The following is a 19,872-nucleotide window of genomic DNA, read 5'->3' as shown; positions in this document are numbered from 1 at the left end:
CAATCCACTTCTTCATAAGTTACACTCATGTCGCTGTTCTATGACAAATAAGTTGGAAATAGTAATATATATGTGTATATATATATAATTGGAATCCAGTTTCTACAAATGCATCATATTCTCACATTTTTATTTTTTCTAATTATTCTGTAAATATGACCAATCAAACAATTCCACATGAGCCTTAAAGCAGAATTTTTACTAAATATCTGTCCTTAATTTCTGTCTATTTGTCCCTTATTGCGATTACTATAATTCTATTTGAAATGCATTTGAATAAGCTTTTGATTTAACCTACCTCTGAGTATTTATTAAAATTTTTATGTATTAGTGTCTTTGTAAACATATTTTTTAGTTATGTAATAACTTTATATATATATGTATAAATGTAAGTAAAATCTAATTTGGTTCCACATAAATGTTTAGAAAATTGTTTGAAATTTGCACCACAGCTTCTCCATCCTCCATCTCATCCTCTTTGTCTTCTGTGTCCAAATCTAGTTTTATTTTGGTTTATATTGAGCTCATCTTCGTCTTTTCCAGCTTTTTAACACACAGAAAGCTCCTCTGAAATTCAGTAGGAGGACAAATCAAACTCATCCATTCAGTCACTAATGATTACAGCTGTCATAGATAGTTTCTGTTTGTCTGGAGAAATAATGAAGCTGCCCTGTATTGTGGACGTGAGTGGAGGCCCAACAACATATGTATGCCCCTGGGCTGATAGGCTGTTAATCCAGCCATGCATTTTATATAAAGACATCATTTCATCAAATTTTAATTCTTAATCTTCTCACAGCTTCAACATGTAAATACATGCCCATTCAGCCAGACCTCCTGGGTCCCCAGAAGCCTCTGTCTCACTATCAATTACTTCTGTTGTTTCTTTGCTTCTTCAAATGAGCAATTAACGTGTCATAGTAGTATAGAATGGCTGAATTAATCCACCATAGAGGCAGAGCTGCCTCTAACTATTAACACATAAGAAACCTATTTTAAATCCTCTTATGACTGTATTGTTTAAAAAGAAATCTAAAAACCAGGATGCCATATGATTAATGAACACAGAAACATGACCAGTGGTGCAAAGTAACTAAGTAAATTCACTGTATTTCAGAATAATTTGAGCGTTTTTACTTCACACAAATACTTTACTTATGTGAAATGTGAACCTGAGAGCCAAATATTATCAATTTGATTCATTTGATATATACATAAATATGTGAATAAACTGAAATAAAATAAAAATGAAATATCAAGTATGATGCATTTACTAGGATAAAACTCTGGAACTGAGAGAGAAATGCTTTAGAAGTATATGATGTCATTTAAAATGATGATTAGTGTGATATTTATGCATTATTATATCATAACTATATTACATTTAATGTAATGTAATACCACATTATGCTGAAATTGTTTATTCCGTATGGTGTGTACTTTCACTTTCCATACTCATGATAGATTTTGGTGATAACATTTCTTTTATTGCAATTCGACTTTAGTAAAATTATGAGTATTGGGCTTTTGTTTGTAATGCAGTATTTCCATACTGTGGTGATTATACTTTAAATGTAGTTTAAATTCTGATACACTTCCTTCACCTCTGAATGTTTCCACATTTAAAGCAGGAAGGAGTTGTAAGGGATTGACGTGATGAAACTCCGAGCAGAGTCACCGTCACTGACCTGAACTTATCTGCACATTTTAAACGGGTATCGTTACATGTAGCTCCTCAGCTGTCGTTATTATTAGATTTTAAATAACAACATTACGTCCTAATAAGCATTTTTTCCTGTTTTAGTTCAGTCTTGTGTTTACACTCGCGCGGATGAATATATTCAGGTGACACCTTCACGGCTACCGGGACTCGTTGTTTAAATAACCAGAGCGTGCAGTTTGATTGGATGTTTCTCACAAACGTTTTCTAACATCTGTCACTGATGAGAAGAGTTCTCAGTCAGATCAGTCAGTCAGCGGGAGGAGGTCCAGGACAAGTGTCCTCAGAGACAAGAGGGACAGATGGTGTCCCCCCCCCCCGACATCAGGGGGGGTCACTGACAGACAAATAAACGTCCAACAAGTTACTCCAATCTGTTTATTGAAGTCAGTAGAAAAGACAAGTCACCATAATCACAACATTTGTAAATAACCCCCATTCCCCCTAAAGTATTATTCATTATGAGTTTTACCCCTTTTGTTCCCTATTGGATAAAATTGCCTTGTTTTTTGTTTGTTTGTGTCTTTTTTTTTTTTTTTTAACTCAGTGCTGCTGGAACAAATAAATGAATTTGGATTGCATGCCGTTACATAGTGTATATGAAAAGAAAGTGAAAATGAACGAAAGAATCCAACTTCTTGATTCTGAGAACAAAAGGTATTCTCAAGCTGTGAAATCTGGCAAAAGGGAATTTTGTTTATATTGATTGTGTCTTGGAAATCTATATTATCTTATATTAATGCAGACTGCAATAAATGTTTATGAAGGCGCTGATGTTTAGTGTTTATTGTGATTGTTTCAGGTAGTTGATTTAACACCATTTTAATGCTTCAGGATGCACTCGGTGGCGCTGTAGAATGAATATTGATATAAATGTATACAACAGAATATTACTAAAGTATAATGCAGTACGGTTCTGCATCTCCACAAAGGACAGAGTCCAGTGTATGTAAATAAATATACGCCTCCATGAAACTGGGTGATTTTATCCAACAAAACATTTTCTCACTATCCTTTCTGTCAGGCATGATGTGGAACTTTTTAAAGTTTCTAAATCAGCACGTTTAGTCTTGACAGGATGAGAAAAGGCGTGTTCACATTTGGGCAAATGATATAAACACAAAATAGGTAACCATGTAGCCCCATCTGTCCATTTGTGGTCCTGGAGATTCCTGGTCTTGCTTTAAGTGATTGAAGAACACGAGCTGCATTGGTTTATCATTTTAATATATGGTTATGGCCGCTTTTTAAGCTGTCATATTGAAGCCCCTCAGCCTGACTTTGGGGTCTAATTGACCTGAAAGTCATGTTACAATATAGATTTGTATTTAGGAAAATGAGATTTTACCCCATTCTTATATTAAAAGGCTGTTTTTGCTTCCTTGTACTTCATCTTACGGAAATTAGGCAGGTTGCCTTTACTCAGCAGTGTCAAGTGGAGAGACATACAAGAAATACGAAGAGAGTGAGCAAGCAAGAGAGAGAGAGAGAGAGAGAGAGAGAGAGAGAAGGAGATGGCATGTAGCTGGATAGAACACTATGTAGACATGGTGGTTACTGGACATTAGACCGCTGTGTCTATTTGGAGAATATGCAAAGAAAATTTTTCCCACAGAAACAAAACCGATTGAAAGTAGTTAATCTTTTAATCTTAAAGCTGATATTATATATAAAAAAAGAGTAGCAAAAAAGTCAGTAAAGTCCAGATTAGAAGATACATGTTAAAAATCGACCCGACCCCGGATAAGTGGCTGAAGATGGGTGGATGGTTGATAAAAAAAAAAAATCATCGCTTGTCAGCCATCATAGCTCAAAGCCCGACCACGCTCAGTACTCTTGATCCTCCTCATCATTTTCAGAGTCAGGGCTCATTTGACCCAGCTCCTCGTAATCCTTTTCCAGACAGGCCAGGTCCTCTCTGGCCTCTGCAAACTCCCCCTCCTCCATGCCCTCACCCACATACCAGTGGACGAATGCACGCTTGGCGTACATCAGGTCAAACTTGTGGTCAAGACGGGACCAGGCCTCTGCGATGGCGGTGGTGTTGCTCAGCATGCACACGGCCCTTTGGACTTTGGCGAGGTCTCCGCCAGGAACAGCGGTTGGCGGCTGGTAATTAATACCTACCTGTTGAGACAAAGAGAACGATCAGAGGGATGAAAAATCTCAAATGTCCTTTTTCACCATCATCGTGTTACTCACTTTGAAACCAGTGGGGCACCAGTCAACGAACTGAATGGAGCGTCTGGTTTTTATATTTGCAATGGCGGCGTTTACATCCTTCGGGACGACGTCACCTCGGTACAGCATGCAGCAGGCCATGTACTTGCCATGACGGGGATCGCACTTAACCATCTGATTGGTCGGCTCAAAGCAGGCGCTCGTGATCTCGGATACAGTTAGCTGCTCGTGGTAAGCCTTCTCAGCAGAGATGATGGGCGAGTAAGTAACCAGAGGGAAGTGGATTCGTGGAAACGGCACCAGGTTAGTCTGGAACTCCATCAGATCGACATTCAAGGCACCGTCAAAACGAAGGGAGGCAGTGATGGAGGAAACGATCTGACCGATCAGTCTGTTGAGGTTGATGTAACCAGGACTCTCGATGTCCATGTTGCGGCGACATATGTCGTAGATGGCCTCGTTGTCCACCATGAAGGCGCAGTCGGAGTGCTCTAAGGTGGTGTGGGTGGTCAGGATGGCATTGTAAGGCTCCACCACAGCAGTGGAGACCTGAGGAGCCGGATAAACAGCAAACTCCAGCTTGGATTTTTTGCCGTAATCAACAGAAAGGCGCTCCATCAGCAGAGAGGTGAAGCCGGAGCCGGTGCCGCCTCCGAAGCTGTGAAAGACCAGGAACCCCTGCAGGCCTGTGCACTGGTCCGTCTGGGAAGGACAGGGATGGACAGTCTCTGTTGACCTAAAATGGCTATAATTGATTATTAATGGATCATGTGTTTAATGTTAAGGTGAGAAAGGAAACACTCGGGGATGAGCCTTCAGAGAGCCTTTAAACGCCCACAGTGAAGTGAGGGTTTGGCCATGTGATGTGGAATATTAACTTCAAAAAAAAGGATGTTGATGTTGAGCCTGGGCTGTTTTATTTTGAAAATTGAATTAGGCAACACTGATTTAGGCATTAGACTTGGTGAAAAAGGTTGACTCTTACAAAATGGGAAATATTCTTGTACACTTCCTCACTGAAAGTTAGATGAGACTTGTCGTGACTTTCATGTCTGTACAACAGGATGCTACAGTCAGGAGACAGTCAGCACACTTATATTAATTATGGAAACAGGATGAGTCAGCTCACCTGGACCTGGCTGTGTCCAAAGGTAACAGAGGATTCCCATGCACACCACTAACGCTCAATAATCAACACGTTATATCTGATAGTCACACATGAAAAACTCTCTCTAAAGTTCAGATACACTTTCCCATTCAAAGACACATTTTCCCACACAAATGAACAGGAGAGGGTGGCTGAACTTTTCTGTTTGTGTGTGTAATGTGAATGCTGATGCACGAGCTTTCGCTTCATGCAATTAAATTATATACACTAATATAGTTAAAGGCAAAACAGTATGGAGCAGGAAATTGGCGTAATTGTAATGGCAATGTTATTCCCGTCCGAGGGAGTTGTGCCATAACGGCTATTTACAGCAAAGCCATAGACATACATTTTGGTTTGACACACATCAACAGGAATTTGTTTTTGTTGCAGACCATTTTACGTATGCGCTCCATGACACCATCAATGATTTCTTTCCCAACAGTGTAATGGCCACGGGCGTAGTTGTTGGCTGCATCTTCCTTTCCAGAGATCAGCTGCTCAGGGTGGAAGAGCTCTTTGTACTTTCCAACCCTCACTTCATCTGAAACAAAACATTTGATTCAGGAAGCTCAGTAAGATCAAATGGAACTTGATTTGACTTGAAAAACCAGACCAGCAATGATAATAACAATAAAAAAACAAAAAAAACAAAACACAATTCCAAAATAAACTCGACTGGCTATGAAGTATGAGAAAACTGATGCCCAAAATATGTAGAGTTTTAAAGTTAACACAACGGTTCATGAACATCTCATGTTGAATTTTAATGTTTCACTGTGTGCATGATAATATGGAAAATGTAGTGAAAGGACAACTGTATATGATTTATTAATAACAATATAAGTAATGCATATCCTGCTAAAAACAGAACTAAAGAATAAGAAGAGTAAATTACAGATAAATTAAATAAGGCTAAATTAGTTTCAAATAAAAAAAGAAAGTATTGTGTTTAATATAACTTTTACACATTTTGATTATCTGACTGTGTTATTTAAGTGTGCATTAATTTACCGTGTTTTTATAGAGCAACAATACAACAGCATTTCAAAAGTATCGCCTGACTTCCTTGGAAGGTGCATATGCAGAAATTGAACAGGTGAATGCAGCATATTGGGAAAAGGACTTGCTAAAATCGATTCTTTCACCTCTGTAAGTGAGGAGGATCGAATAAAAGATTAAAAGGACCATCACTACACTTTTGTTGCTTGGTTACAAGTATTTCCGTCCGCAGTTACCTGTCTGACCCACAAGGATGGAGACGCACTCCCACTGGACATGTTCAAGGACAGGAACAGTTATAAAAACCCAGAGATAAGGTAAAAAACAAACAAACACACACCTGTATGGATGTACTCACCGACCACTGTGGGCTCCAGGTCTACGTATATCGCTCTGGGAACATGCCGTCCAGAGCTCCCAGTGTTGAAGAAAGTGTTGAATGGATCTTCACGTGAGTTTGGTTCTGCAGGGCTGTCTAGAAAGACGCCATCAGGACCAACGCCATGCTCAAGGCAGAAGAGCTCCCAGCATGCATTTCCTGTCTGGACACCTGCCTGGCCCACGTGGATAGAGATACACTCTCTCTGTGCAGAAAAATGAACGCAGTTAGGAGTTGAGATAAAGACAAAGGGCATTGAAGAACCCATCTCACAACAGTAACAAATGAAAGATGAGCTTATTTCTGCATTGATTGCACTAATTTGACCTACTCACTGTTCAAATAAAGGTTCTGGATGTATAAACCTGGAAATTTAGTCTGGGTAGAAACGCGTGCATGGAAGGAAAGAAAAGCCAAAAGCATTTGAATTTGAGAAGCAATTCTAACTATAAAAATCATATATATGAAATGATATAAGGAACCCGGCCGACATATTTTTTCAGAGAGATAAAGATGGTCAGCCATGAAGGCAAAGAAACACAACCAGCATCTAAATGTAAATCTGCAAAGCAACTGACTATCTCAGGACCTGCCTAAATCACAGCTGAATAGTTACTAATGAAAAAAATAAAACATCTTTTCAAATTCAAATTAAGTCAGTAAGTCATGGCTTTAATTAGACTGATGCACCACAAACCAGGATGAACTGGAGTGAACTCAGTCTGATCTCTGCCTTGTGATGTGCTTGTCATTAAAACGAGTGAAGGAAGTGAGATTTGAAAAGAAATTAATTCAAATGAATTAATTTCTGATATTGTGATTAAATTAATCATCAGGCATGACTTTGAGTCTGAGTTTACAGTTCAGGCTGCGTTGGCCTATCCTTACTTCCATACACCCATCTGATGGCACAAGTTGCCGTTCACTGTATTTGGGCGCTGCTTTTTTAATTGTTAAGTGTAAACAGTGTCAAAAGTGGGACAGGCGTATCACAACCATTTACTGTTGCATTTCACAAGCCCTCCAACAGTCAAGTTTCAACATGTTGAGAAATTCAGCTCTTGTTTCCCCTGGAGGCGGAACATCCCCCAAGATGATTTTTTCATTTTCCCGTTGAGTGACATTTGTGAGGCAGGGGAAGGCTAAAGTTGAAATATAAAGATTAGACTACAAGCCACTCAGAGCCAGAGACAGAATGTGATTTATTCTCAGTCTGATGATAAATCTTTGTGCTCCATTTGCTGGCTGCCCGCAGCCTGCCAGCGATTATGAACTCATAAAACAAGAGTAGAGCGAAAAGCAGCAGCCTATGAAGGGAGTATTTCCAAGGATGTGCATGTTAACATAATGAGCAGCATCTTAGATCTCAGATATATTCACTGCGGGGTCATGTCATGCATAAATTCAAATTTACTTGGAGATTTCAGAAAAAGTCAGATGCAGAGTGTAAGTTATGATTAATGCATATCAAACGTTTTCTAGAGCTGTTTCTCCATTTCTAGTGAGGTGCAGTTCAATGCTCTTACCATGTTGCTCCAGATGTAATAAGCTGCTGGTTCTGCCGCAGGATGCTGTACGTTTTATTGTGCGTCGGAAAAAGCTCCAGACACACTGCGTTATTCCTGTGCAGCGTCCTGGGACGAATAAAGTGTCTCCCCCAACAGAGCCCGCTCTGTCCCGCCCACGGCCAACTGCTCTTTATACCTGCACACAGGCTCACCGGTGCGTCTGTCTGACGGCAGTGGTGCTTAATCAGGCTTTAGAGAAGCAAGGAGGGAGGGAGGGAATGAAAGGGTGAGGACTTTTCTCCCATATGAAGCCAACTCTCCCTCAAAATGTTGTTTTAGGCAGTTTTTATTTTTACTTGTCGTTACTGGCAGGTGGAGTGACTCATTTTTCCACCACAATCTGCATCGATTTTTCGCCGACTTCTTAACAGCTATCCAGCAACTGCTTTAATCCTCTTCTTCAAGACCACACATACAAGTTCATGAAATGTTATCCTTTGTTGCGCTATCAGGAGTATTAAGAGGCACTCAGATCCTTTATTCAATTCAACAATGTTAATTCAATCCATTACATTGTTACGTCAAGTGGCCTGGTTCTTATATTACTAAAATTGGGTTAGTGCTTCTTGCAGCCTTACTAAAGTAAAATGACAGCATCAATCAGATAAATGTACTTAAAGCACCAAAAATAATAGTCAGTATTAACCACGTTGTCATATCATTGCTCTTGATGCAGAAATTCATGTGCAGCGTTTTCCTGTTTCAGCTGATTGAACTCCTGTTTCAGATTTCATATACAGATCATTTTATTCCCAACCTCGAGGCAAGGCCGCTCAGAAGGGTCACAAGATAAGTGAGAGGGGTCAAGAAATGGTTTTTGAGGGAGGAAAAGGAAAAGTCACAGAATTTGCCTTTTATCTTTCTTTAATTTATTTTTTTTTGTAATGTACTGGACCGCAGTAAAAAGTTTGGAAATCACATCATACACTACTCATCTGTTTCTGTTGTAAGTTTAGATGAAACGGAAACAGAGTGGAAATAAGCGCCTTAAAAATTTCACTAATTATAATATAACCACTGATAATAAATTATCTTTGGCTCTACATATTTTATGTGACGATAATACAGCCAAATGTTAATGTTAGCAGAGGCCGAGTCACATGCCTGTAAAAATATTCCTCTCCTGTAATTAAACATGGTGGTTAAACTGTGGGAGAAAAGAACGGTCTGATTTTTAATCTGAATTGCTCCCTTTTTGCTAATAATATTCAGTATTGGGTGAAAGTATTCTGTGCAGTACTTTGTGTCTTTCACTGGAAGGAGTTAGAGGTTCAACACAATTGGAATGGCTCAGTAAACAAGACAAAGCTTCGCCTAATAAAATCCACACGTTTCCTGTATTGCGCCATATTTTACCAGCGTTATTCCTCCCTTAAAAATGAGCTTTTTTTTTTTTTCTTTTTTCTTTTTTCTTTCCAGGACACACCAGGATGGATATCAAATAATTTTAATTTAGCCATCAGATAGTGTTTCCCCCAACAGGCACGAACACATTTAGTGGGAGGAAGAATGTTGGTTAGATTTTATGAATGTGAATTTGAGAGGAGGGAAGTTCAGTGTACTTTGGCTTTATCTGCTACGTGCAGTACATGATCCTTAAAATGCTAATATCACAGTAATATCACACCCACAATGGCAGTACAAACGACCCGATGTTGAGCCTTTCATCTTTACAGACATTCCTGCATTTACAACTAGACGTTTGTAACAGGAGCCATTTTTTTTTTGCAAATGCTGATAATTTTCCTGTTCACCAGCTCTTTGGGGAATAACTTTCTCTTTAGCTGCCAATGTTAACCAGCTGGTTTTGTAATTGTCTTGGTCTGATCTTTAGTAGTCTGAGCTTTATCTCTGAAAACAGTTGTCTGCTGCAGCCAGAAACGGCGTTAGCCAAAAACAAACTGAAACAAGCATTAAGGCTGAGGAACAGTTATCATTATCACCATTACAAGTCATGTTTTGTCATGTGAAACATTCTTAGTGGTATTCAATATACACGGCTTCAGTAAATATTTGTGTGGGCAAATTACAGCTGATGTCGTATCTTTGACTTTGCAGAAACTAGACGAAGAGAAGGAGGGATAACTAAAATCTGGGCTGTTGGAGGGATGTCCATAGTCATTCACATTGATCCTCTGGGGATCACGAATAGTTGGAACATTTCATGATAATGCTTCAATAGTTGATAATGACACTTTTAGCATTACGTAAATTTTGATCTAGACCAAAGTGGTGGACTGAACAACGCTGACACCAACACAGTTGGCATTGATGTAGTTAAAAACACATTTGAAAGGGAAATAGGAATCAAAGACCCATTGCAGCTATCACAAAATGCTTACCTTTATTAAAATAGACATATTGGGAGGTTGGATAGTGAAACCAGTCATTTTTGTGGCATGCGGACATTCAGTTTTTTGTTTTTTTTTTTTAACCATTTCCTTATGTTAAAACGGACACATTTTAGTTGTACAGTGATGAAATGGAAGCATTACACCGGTACAGTTTGATGAATCTGAGACATAAAACTGCTTCAGGTGACGAGACGTTTCGTCAGATGCCGTTGAGTCAGCAGACAGCGTGTGAAGCAAGTATACTGCATTTTGTCTTACTGCATCATTTAAGAGGTGTTTTCACGTACCACAGTCAAAACGTACCAGTTCTTAGTGTTTATTGAGTTCCCAGGCAACAGTGATATCAGGAGTTTGTGTCCAACATGGACATGTTCAAATATAAGCTGAGGAAAAAAAGAACAAAACAAACAAACAAACAAAAAAAAAACAACATAACAAACCACATGCAACTTCAATACTAATGTGATTTATCAGTTGTGCCAATTTTAGGGACGAAATAATCAGGTCAACTGGTACAATTCAGTGATTTTCTAAAACAATATTCATCTCTAAATATATAATCTGAGAGCAACGATAAGTATTAAACAATTTGTAATAAAGTAATTAGACTCTAAAAGCACTGTTTACAGGAAGAATTACAAAAATGGATTGAGATATCGACCCATTAAGATTTTGCCAATGCCAAACGACTAAACTCAATAAGCCAATGTACTGCAACTATCATCACAGTAAAATGGGAGGCAACATGAATGTTCACTGATCCATAGAGGCCAAAGTCATAAGGCTTATAGCAGCAACTGGAGTCTAACTGAGCTCCAACCGTTAATGTTTTCTTGTGATGAGTAGAAATATATTGCACTTTGAAGACAAACTGAAAAAATAATCTCACAGGTAACGACAGCAACAAGTACCACTGACGAGAGTCATGCAAGTGGCAATGGGCTCCTCGGAGGCCTCTTTTGAGGTGAAGTCGACCACAGCGAAGCTGAATCTCTGTTGCACGGTACAAGTGGCGAAAGGTTAACCATCCAGTGGAGGCGGCAGCCCAAACAGCTGCACTTTATCTTTTTTTTTCCCCCTCATGAGAGCGCGAGCAAACCTATTTGTATACTGGCAAACAAACATCTCCCTTTGTGGCTCTGCTGTACTGGCATTTTAGCAAAGTCTAGCTGCCTGTCTTTCAGCCTGCTTTTCCTCTTGTGGCTCTTGATCTTGACAAAGATCATTTTTCCCGTAGAACACAGACGCCTGCATCGCAGCGCTGCGTCGCCATCGAAGTAACAACCTCCCAGGAGTCGATAACCGGGTCGTAACATTCAATACTGCTGAGAAGTGAGTTCCCATCATATCTGTAGAAAGATATGAGACAGGCAGAGAGGAACTGAAAGTTGAAACCACAACAGTCAACAATGTCCTACAATTTAATGGTGAGCCAAGATCACATTACTAGCAGCCAAGTGTTGTTCAGGCTCAACACAAACTCCATGACAGTTTAATTCAAAGATCTGATGGAACTAGTTAGGTTTCACACGACAACTCTGTGTGTTTGGACCTTGGAGACCAGCAACAATTTAACCAGACTGCAAACATTTAACAGAAACACTGCAGTCACCAGCTTCATGCCACTGATAAATGACAGAAAAAGAACAAACTTTACCATCATGATCTACCAGCTGACCATCAGAGCACACCTGTGAATCATCTATGTGGATCTTTAAACCTCTTAAACAGACGAAATCTATATTAGATGCACGAAAGTTATCGTCTTTAACTTTGAGAGTATTTTAAACCTATGTGAACTAAAGAAAGAACCTGCTTCAGAAAAAGTTTGGAGGGAATATTAACTTGTAATACACAGGCATGAAAAGCTTAAACAGTGTGGAAGCATTTTACGCAATTTACTTTTAGTCATCTACAATTATATTTTGGTGTCTGGACTTATTTCCTGATTACACACCACCTCTGAAAACTCTTTTGTATTTGATCCTCTGCTAAGTTAAATTGTTGAGCAGCTTAATGCTACGTGCTAATGATTATTTGTACAGCCCAAAAACACTCCTGCATTGAAAAAGCTCTGCGGCTGCTTTGGTGAGGGCACGTTGCTTCAGGTTCTAGTGAGACAGCATACTATGAGCCCAGAATTCCAGTTTGAGCAACAAAGCCAGGAGTCTGAAGGATTCACGCTTTCATAACACTGAAGAACAGCTTTTAACACTCTCTAACAGGATTTGGAAAAGACCGATCCTGATATTTCGTCTGCAGCCAATGTGTGCTGGCATATGTTTGACTGATATTTGCCAGAAAACCTACAAGCAGCTGATTTATGGACTGGTCTCATTCAAATGTTGTCAATGCGGTTTAATAGATGGGATATGTATACATTATATTGTAACTTAGCGTGCGTCAACGCCAATTATTTTATGTGATGAAACTTGTGAAACTGAAAATTGTCCACCGACTTCCTGAAAATCTGCATTCAGTTCAGCCAACATTTTTTTGAGACCATTTTGTGCAGAATGCTCAGGATAGAAAAGTGAAAGCTAATATGAAGCTCAGCAACTTGACTTTGAGCAAGACTTGACTGGTGGGTCTTGTTGGTTCTGTTTCAATGGACCTGCTCTATCTGTAAAGTGCCTTGAAATAACTTCATAATTATTTGGTGTTATACAATTCATTTTGATTTGGTTTCAAAAATCACGTTTGTGTTCACAAGAATGCGTCTTCTAATCCGAGGCGCGTCCTTAATTCAGCTTTGGTTGCACCTCTGGATGCAGCTTTGCACAGAACAGCACTGTGGATTTTCTCTTACATGGTTGTCATTCGACAGGGCCACTATATAGAGGAAGCCTTTAAACCATGCATGAATCAGACCTCACTTTTCAAGCCACTGCCACAGTCAGAACACTTGGACTTTTTTCTTACCCAGCGATGGCGTAGAGACGTCCTCGGAGAACAGTTGCTCCTACGTAACATCGTGGCGTTGTCATACTGGCTACAGTGGTCCAATAGTCTGTTCTGATGTTGTAGACTTCCACAGAGTCGAGGTGTGAAACACCATCAAAGCCACCGACTACATAGATATGATCATTGAGTAAAGCCACACCAGCCCCTGAAAACACAATCAGTTTCAGATGAACAACTACACACCGAGTCATCTGTAATATCTGAACTTTCAGCGCTGTTTATCTCACACACCTGAACGCTTGGTGGCCATGGGTGTCACACTGGTCCAGTGGCCTGTGTGTGGGTCATACCGTTCCACCGAATTCAGGATATTCAGTCCATCGTATCCACCTGTGAGGAGATGTCAGGGAAGTTTAGAACAATCGATCAGTCAGAAAATAACCTGCAACAAGATGAAGTTGATTCTCATAACATTTTTTTGTTTAATGTAGCAGGAGATCAAATATCAGTGGATTTTGGGGATTTGCTGGACTTGAGGAAGACCTGATCAATTTTAACAGCATTGGGCATCTTTCACTATTTTTTTTGTCACACAATAAACTAAATAAAATAAATGATTAAGCAGAAACAGGACTTTCACATTAATCAGGGGGATAAATAATGCTAACTTGCTCATGAAGACAAGTTTTCTTTATTTTCTAATTTTTTTTTACTTAATGACAGAACCAACTCAGGAATGATATGTTATTATATATTTTGTTTTGTTTGTAGCCGGTGAGCCTCGTCCTCGCTGTTGTTGTAATACAGACTGCCCGGTATATATAAATACAGACTGTGAGTCCCTGTGCAGGGCTGGTGTGTTCTCATGCTACTTTAATCAAATACATATAATGCTAAATGGTAAAAGTGTGTGCAACTCTTGATGTCATGCTGCCAGCTAACATCAACATTATATCTTGTACGGGACACTGAGAGAAACAGTAACCCAAAAAAAAAGAGATGAGATGAAAGTTTTTTGGGTTTTTTTTTATATGAACCACATGTTGATCAAGTAAAATCAAGTCATTGTTTCAGTCAATTGTCAAACATTTAGTTCCAGTTTCCCAAATGTATTTGATCTTCTGTTTGTTTTTTAAGCATAATGGGAAACGGATGGGAAACTGAATCTTTGGTTTCCCATCAGTTCACATCATTACACCAGGCTATTTTTCATAGACTGATCCATTTATTGATTTGTTGAGAAAGTAATCAAACTAACTGCAAAAACAAACAAAAAAAACCCTAAACATTTAATTGGAGCCCTGCTACATGAACATTTTCCCTCCATACCTAGACAGTATATAAGTCCGCTGGCCACCACCAGACCTGCTCCTTCTCTTGCTGTCTGCATATCTCCAAGCATGCTCCACTGGTCAATGTTTGGGTCGTATCGTTCCATGCTGGTGTGACGCCGGCTACCATCGAAACCCCCAGCAACATAGATCATGTCTTCCGGGAGTCGAATGAGACGGAACATAACGGAGAAATTTGGATTAATTTTTCTGTTTTACATGTTGTTTTGAAGAAAAGCCCCCATGAATGTGTGAATGACTCTCACCTCCGAGTGTTGTGGCTCCCGCAAGGCCTCGACGCACATTCATGGTGGCGACAGTGTACCAAACGCCGTCTTCGTCAGCTGTGTAATCCAGGCACTCCACAGAGCTGAGCCTCGACCGACCATCATAGCCTCCAATCACATAGACTCGATCGTGTAGAGACACCGTGGCAACGTAACGCCTTTTCCGTGCAATATTCTGTGTCAGAAAAATCTGTCTGTATTAACCCAATCCACTGAGATAACTTCACATGAATTCAGTACTTACAGGAAGGAAGCTCCATTCTTGTGTTTTTGGATCATATTTCTCAACTATGTCTATTGGTGATTGTTGGCTGCCAAATCCACCGATGACCAACAGGACTTCTTTGGCACCTGAAAAGACCCCAAAACACTGATTATAAATGTAATAAATGAAAGATGTGCATAAAGCTGTCTTCCCTTTGAAAAGAAGATTCTTACCTAATCTGGCTTGTGTGCGTGGGCCCTGCATTTCACTCCTCAGCTCCGGTCTTAAGTGGAATTTCTTGGCCTCATCAACAAGGTCTCGACATGGCAGGCTACACCGAATGAGCGGCTAAAACGTGTCAAAACTTGCGTAATTATCGTGGTTACATCAATAAATGTGTCAGCAGATATTCTTTCATTGCCAGCCTGGTATATAATTACACTACAACCTGCTCTGTGTCACCTGGCTCACCTCAGCATCAATGACATCTGTGATGTAACGTGGGGTCAGCAGCGGCATTCGAACAAACTCGAGCATGTCGGGCAGATAGGGCTCTCGCTCTTTTCGGTTGTGTTTGACCCAGTTTAACACGGCTTCAAATACTGGCTCCTCTGAGTCCACCTACATGTAGACAGCAAATACGGCAGAGAAGATTAAAGCTGAATTTAATACTTAAATCCATGTGATTATCAAACAGTTAGCTTATGACTCAAGTAAAAAATTCAGATTTATCTTCAGTAAAGATGCAACCACTGAATGTAAACTATAAAGCTTTATACAATTAGTACTATTAGTTGTTCAGAGACTTAATGTGTAACAGTAAGACTATGCAGTCTGCTAAAAGTAAGACGAGCCATGAATTTTCACCTTACTATCCTCACATGGACGATGCAAAGAAAATAGTTGTACAGGGAGTAAATGATGCGTGACTGTGATTTACGTGTATAGTCTAGTTTTATTTTTAAAACAACAAAAATGACAGGAAGAAGCATTTGAGCGAATTGATGATCTATAAATCACTGTGTGATAATAACTGTGTTTTCATAAAGCAGAGCGTGTGGTTTGTTTCAGGAATTTCCTGAGCACAAAGGTAAACTTAAATCAGGTTTTCTTCTCTGCAATTTCATTGTCAACCCAATCTGCAAACCTAAGTGAAACTGAGGGGGCACACACTGACTGAGATTACAGCAGGTTGGTACTTGCTGGTCTTTTCACACTCTGTTTGAAAGACAATGTGAAAGCTGTGAAGGTCGAGCTCAATTCCCACTTTTTGATTAGAGACAGTTTTCAGACATTTTCACACCAATTTTAACCATTACAGCGACGGCAGGTATATATGCAGATGCACTGCAGAGCAGATTTAGTTTGAGACTTCAAGCACATTTCAGTAGAAAAAGTAGAAAAGGTCAAGACGCTAAGTTTCCTTACCTGGATTTCGTCACATTTTATTAGCTTTTCCACTTCTGTCTGGCTGAGCAGCATGAACTCTTCATGCTGTACCACCTCGGAGAAATGCTTTTGGGAAAAAAGCTCGGCGGCCTGCATCAGGTCAAGGCAATTGTGAGTTTCGGCAAAGTCACGAATACCCAGACAGTTGGAGGGATCAAGCTGACTCTCCAAAAAATCACAACATGCTCTTTTCACCCCTGAGGAAAACAAATATATATTTGCACTTACATACATATATCACTGAAATTCAATATGTATATATTTGAATCACTCATCATCTCTTCATTTCAAAGTGCCTTTGCTGAAATGAAAAATGCTGCCATGCCCCACAGCTTCTGCTGGGTGAGTTATGAAGTTTGAAGATGGTATTAACATTTATCTGCCAACAAATGTGTTTTCTTTTCCTGGCAACAGGTGATTGTCATTTATTGATGATCAGTTAGTGTGTTGTTGCACTGACAAAACAAGAGGTTATAATATGAACAGTGCTACATCCTCAGGGCAACAGATGGCTATCATGAAGTAACAAGCCCAGTCAAGGCTAGCTGGTGAGCATGCGAAGTTCACTAACAGAAAAGATGTGACAGAGAGAATAATTAACACTGCTGTTGTTTTCCCCATCACTGGAGCCAGCTCCTAGTGATTAAACTAACAAATTTGGATGCAGGATGGTTAGGGTGCACTGACGTTGAATTAGAAATTAGAAATAGAAAATGGATAGATGGATGGACATGCCATCCCCGAGCCCCACCCCCCGCAAAAAAAAAAAAATCATTCATTAAAAAAAAAAAAGCAAAAAGAAAAACAAAAACTCTCAACAGCTGGTGATCAGGTACAATGTCAGCAGCAATATCAGTTATTAAGGATTAGTGAAAGATTCCCACATCGTGTTGTTGTTTTCTCGCAGTGATATCAGCATCAGACACTACACCTACCTTTAAGCTGCAGCAGGCACGCTGCTGGGAGCAGTTCTTGTACATTCTCCACAGTGACTAGCACTGTCTCTGTGTAGACAAAGTCCAACAGGATCTCCATAGTTGACGCATTGAGCCCCTGAATGTCGACAAAAGATTTACCTTTCTCTGCAAGCTGGAGAACCACAACAAGATGGACCATCAGATATGACAGGAAGCTTCACCTATGAGCATTAAGTATATTTAAAGTCTTTAGCAAAGTCTAAGATTTTCTGACAACCAGTTATCAGACACTGACAGAAAACAGAAATATATTGTTTTCCTTTTTAAAATCAAGCCATGTGTGACTTGTTTTCATTTGTGTATTAAAAACTCAACAAATAAGGATTCTTGATTTTACCTCGCTGGTGAACATGGCACAAAAGTAGTCACTGCAGGCAGCTAAGACGATCCGGTGAGCTGGAAAATCTGTGTTCTCCACCCTCAGAGTGATATCGCAGAGTGTGTTGCTCTTGCGAAGCGAGTTCATTGCATTGAGGATGGATTTGGCATGGGAATTGGTCATGATGTCTTTGGGAGCCATGCTACCTTGAGATTCTCTCAGTGATCTCAAATTGCTCAAGGAATCTAAAGTAAACAGAAAACTGCTGTTGGGAAGGAGTTCCACATATACATATATATATTTAAACAAACCTTCAACTTTTCAACATTTTTACACAATTCATCATTGTATGTGTTCTGTTTGTGTGCATAACATGGGTATGAAAAGACAACAGAACACTTGCGTTTCACAGTTACACAATGCATATTTTACTGCATATTAATTCTGCAATCATTTATAAAAGTAGACAAACATTGCAAGTGGAACTGATTATCATTTTCATTGATTATCAATTATTGATTTCACTGATGATCACAAATAATTAAGTGCGCAGAGCAAAACTGTAGGAAAGGAAAAATTATTTCCATGAACCTAAAGAGATGTCTTCCAATAATAATAATAATAATAATAAGATATTCTGTAAAAAAAAAAAAAAAAAAAAAAAACAAACAATCCTCACTCTGGAGAAGATTGAGAAATTAAATGTTTTCATACATTTGCTCCAAAAATTAGACCATTTATTGCAGAATATATACTTTTAACTTATATATTCAACTAATGATTGAATCAGCTACATGTTGATTAGTTGATTAAGTGCTGTGCTTCAGCACTGCATAAGTATGTTAAATCATGGGATTTCCACTCTATTTCATTGGGGCATAATGATGTTTGTGTGATAGCTATAGTAAGCACATGAATACTTCCCAAGCAATATATAAATATATATATATATATATATATATATATATATATAATTTCAGTTTTTGCAGGTAAAAAGAGACTCCACATTTACATCAGCACCTACATCTCTCATTTAAAACAGCTTCAGCAGGGAAATCAGAAATGCAACAGTCTAAAGTGGTCCCTTCTCCAGTGCAGGAAATATTACTTTTAACCAAGTGTTTATATTGATATAATAACATTAGTGTTTCTGAATCCACTTACCGTTAAAAGATTTGAACACTTTTTCGACCACTGGGAGGCAATAACTATAGCTGCACATTAGCTAGCAGCAGCCAACGACAGCTGAGGGCTAACGCCAACGCTACACAAACACGACTAGGAAAAACACAGCCATGTAAAAGTGAGCCGGTGGCCAGAGGAAGACAACACAAGAAGCGACACACACAGAAGGACTTGTCATGAATTTGCAAAATACCTGTCGCTGCAGTAAAGACGGCTCAAAACGTCTAGGCTAAGTTGCTTTAGCTCGTAGCTAACGTTAGTAGCTTGTCCCAGTTCTTGCTGTCAGTCAGAGAAAAATAAAAAATAATTAAAAAAAATATATATATATATAAACACTCAGTCGGCTAATCCATGATGACCTGACGGAAGGTCAGCCTCTCCTCGGCGACACATGAGTCTAAGGTTTCTGAATTATTTCATTTTATCGCCGATACCAGTTTTTCATCCAGCTAAAAATATTTGGTCAACTAAACAACGGCAGCTCTGATTGGACATAAACACGTCGCGTGGATGTTACGTGACTGTACGTGCGCGCTCCCGAGGCCGAGCACGAAGAACAAAATACAACAAAACAAAAACACATTTATATCAAATAATAATGACAATAATAACAATAATTTAAAAAACTGATGTCTCTTCATTCAGTCTGTCATTTTAATGCTATTTCATTTAGTTCGTAGATTTATACGAATATATTTGTGTGTGCTGAAGTGCTTTATTAGCTTTCATTTTTATTGGTAAAATATGTTCACACATACAATGATTTTGTCTCCGGTTTCACCTTGATCTTAGTCCTGACATGTAGATATAGAATAAAATTAAACATTAAGAAAAACGAGTGATGGGGCCCATTTAAGTAAATAA

General features: G+C 39.1%; 2 protein-coding genes across 5 annotated transcripts; both read right to left on the bottom strand.

The window, feature by feature from the left end:
• Positions 1 to 2,195: 2,195 nt before the first annotated feature.
• tuba5 (tubulin alpha 5) lies at positions 2,196 to 10,676 on the bottom strand. 2 transcript variants are annotated; one of them, XM_029505835.1, is made up of 5 exons: positions 7,956 to 8,278; positions 6,409 to 6,634; positions 5,444 to 5,592; positions 3,923 to 4,603; positions 2,196 to 3,847 (listed from the first exon to the last, which is right to left on the bottom strand). In XM_029505835.1, exons 1-5 carry the CDS (start codon positions 7,956 to 7,958, stop codon positions 3,548 to 3,550), a joined length of 1,359 nt encoding a protein of 452 aa, XP_029361695.1. In that variant the 5' UTR covers positions 7,959 to 8,278; the 3' UTR covers positions 2,196 to 3,547. The 2 variants fall into 2 exon arrangements, with proteins under 2 accessions (XP_029361695.1, XP_029361696.1); XM_029505836.1 differs by lacking the exon at positions 7,956 to 8,278 and adding an exon at positions 10,501 to 10,676 and having other exon boundaries at positions 2,201 to 3,847.
• Positions 9,359 to 19,478, bottom strand: klhl12 (kelch-like family member 12). 3 transcript variants are annotated; one of them, XM_029505831.1, is made up of 13 exons: positions 19,202 to 19,478; positions 18,988 to 19,101; positions 17,842 to 18,068; positions 17,463 to 17,616; positions 16,507 to 16,724; positions 15,550 to 15,699; positions 15,312 to 15,426; positions 15,118 to 15,224; positions 14,853 to 15,048; positions 14,585 to 14,743; positions 13,547 to 13,645; positions 13,274 to 13,460; positions 9,359 to 11,700 (listed from the first exon to the last, which is right to left on the bottom strand). In XM_029505831.1, the coding sequence occupies exons 2-13, from the start codon at positions 19,043 to 19,045 to the stop codon at positions 11,574 to 11,576; spliced, it is 1,797 nt and encodes a 598-aa protein (XP_029361691.1). In that variant the 5' UTR covers positions 19,046 to 19,101; positions 19,202 to 19,478; the 3' UTR covers positions 9,359 to 11,573. The 3 variants fall into 3 exon arrangements, with proteins under 3 accessions (XP_029361691.1, XP_029361692.1, XP_029361694.1); XM_029505832.1 differs by lacking the exon at positions 18,988 to 19,101; XM_029505834.1 differs by lacking the exons at positions 18,988 to 19,101; positions 19,202 to 19,478 and having other exon boundaries at positions 17,463 to 17,665; positions 17,842 to 17,947.
• Positions 19,479 to 19,872: the final 394 nt, after the last annotated feature.

The sequence above is a fragment of the Echeneis naucrates genome, chromosome 7 (assembly GCF_900963305.1).
Source record: "Echeneis naucrates chromosome 7, fEcheNa1.1, whole genome shotgun sequence".
Taxonomy (NCBI): Eukaryota; Metazoa; Chordata; class Actinopteri; order Carangiformes; family Echeneidae; genus Echeneis; species Echeneis naucrates.
The sequence above is the reverse complement of the archived record's forward strand: the minus strand, read 5'-3'. Positions and strand labels throughout refer to the sequence as shown.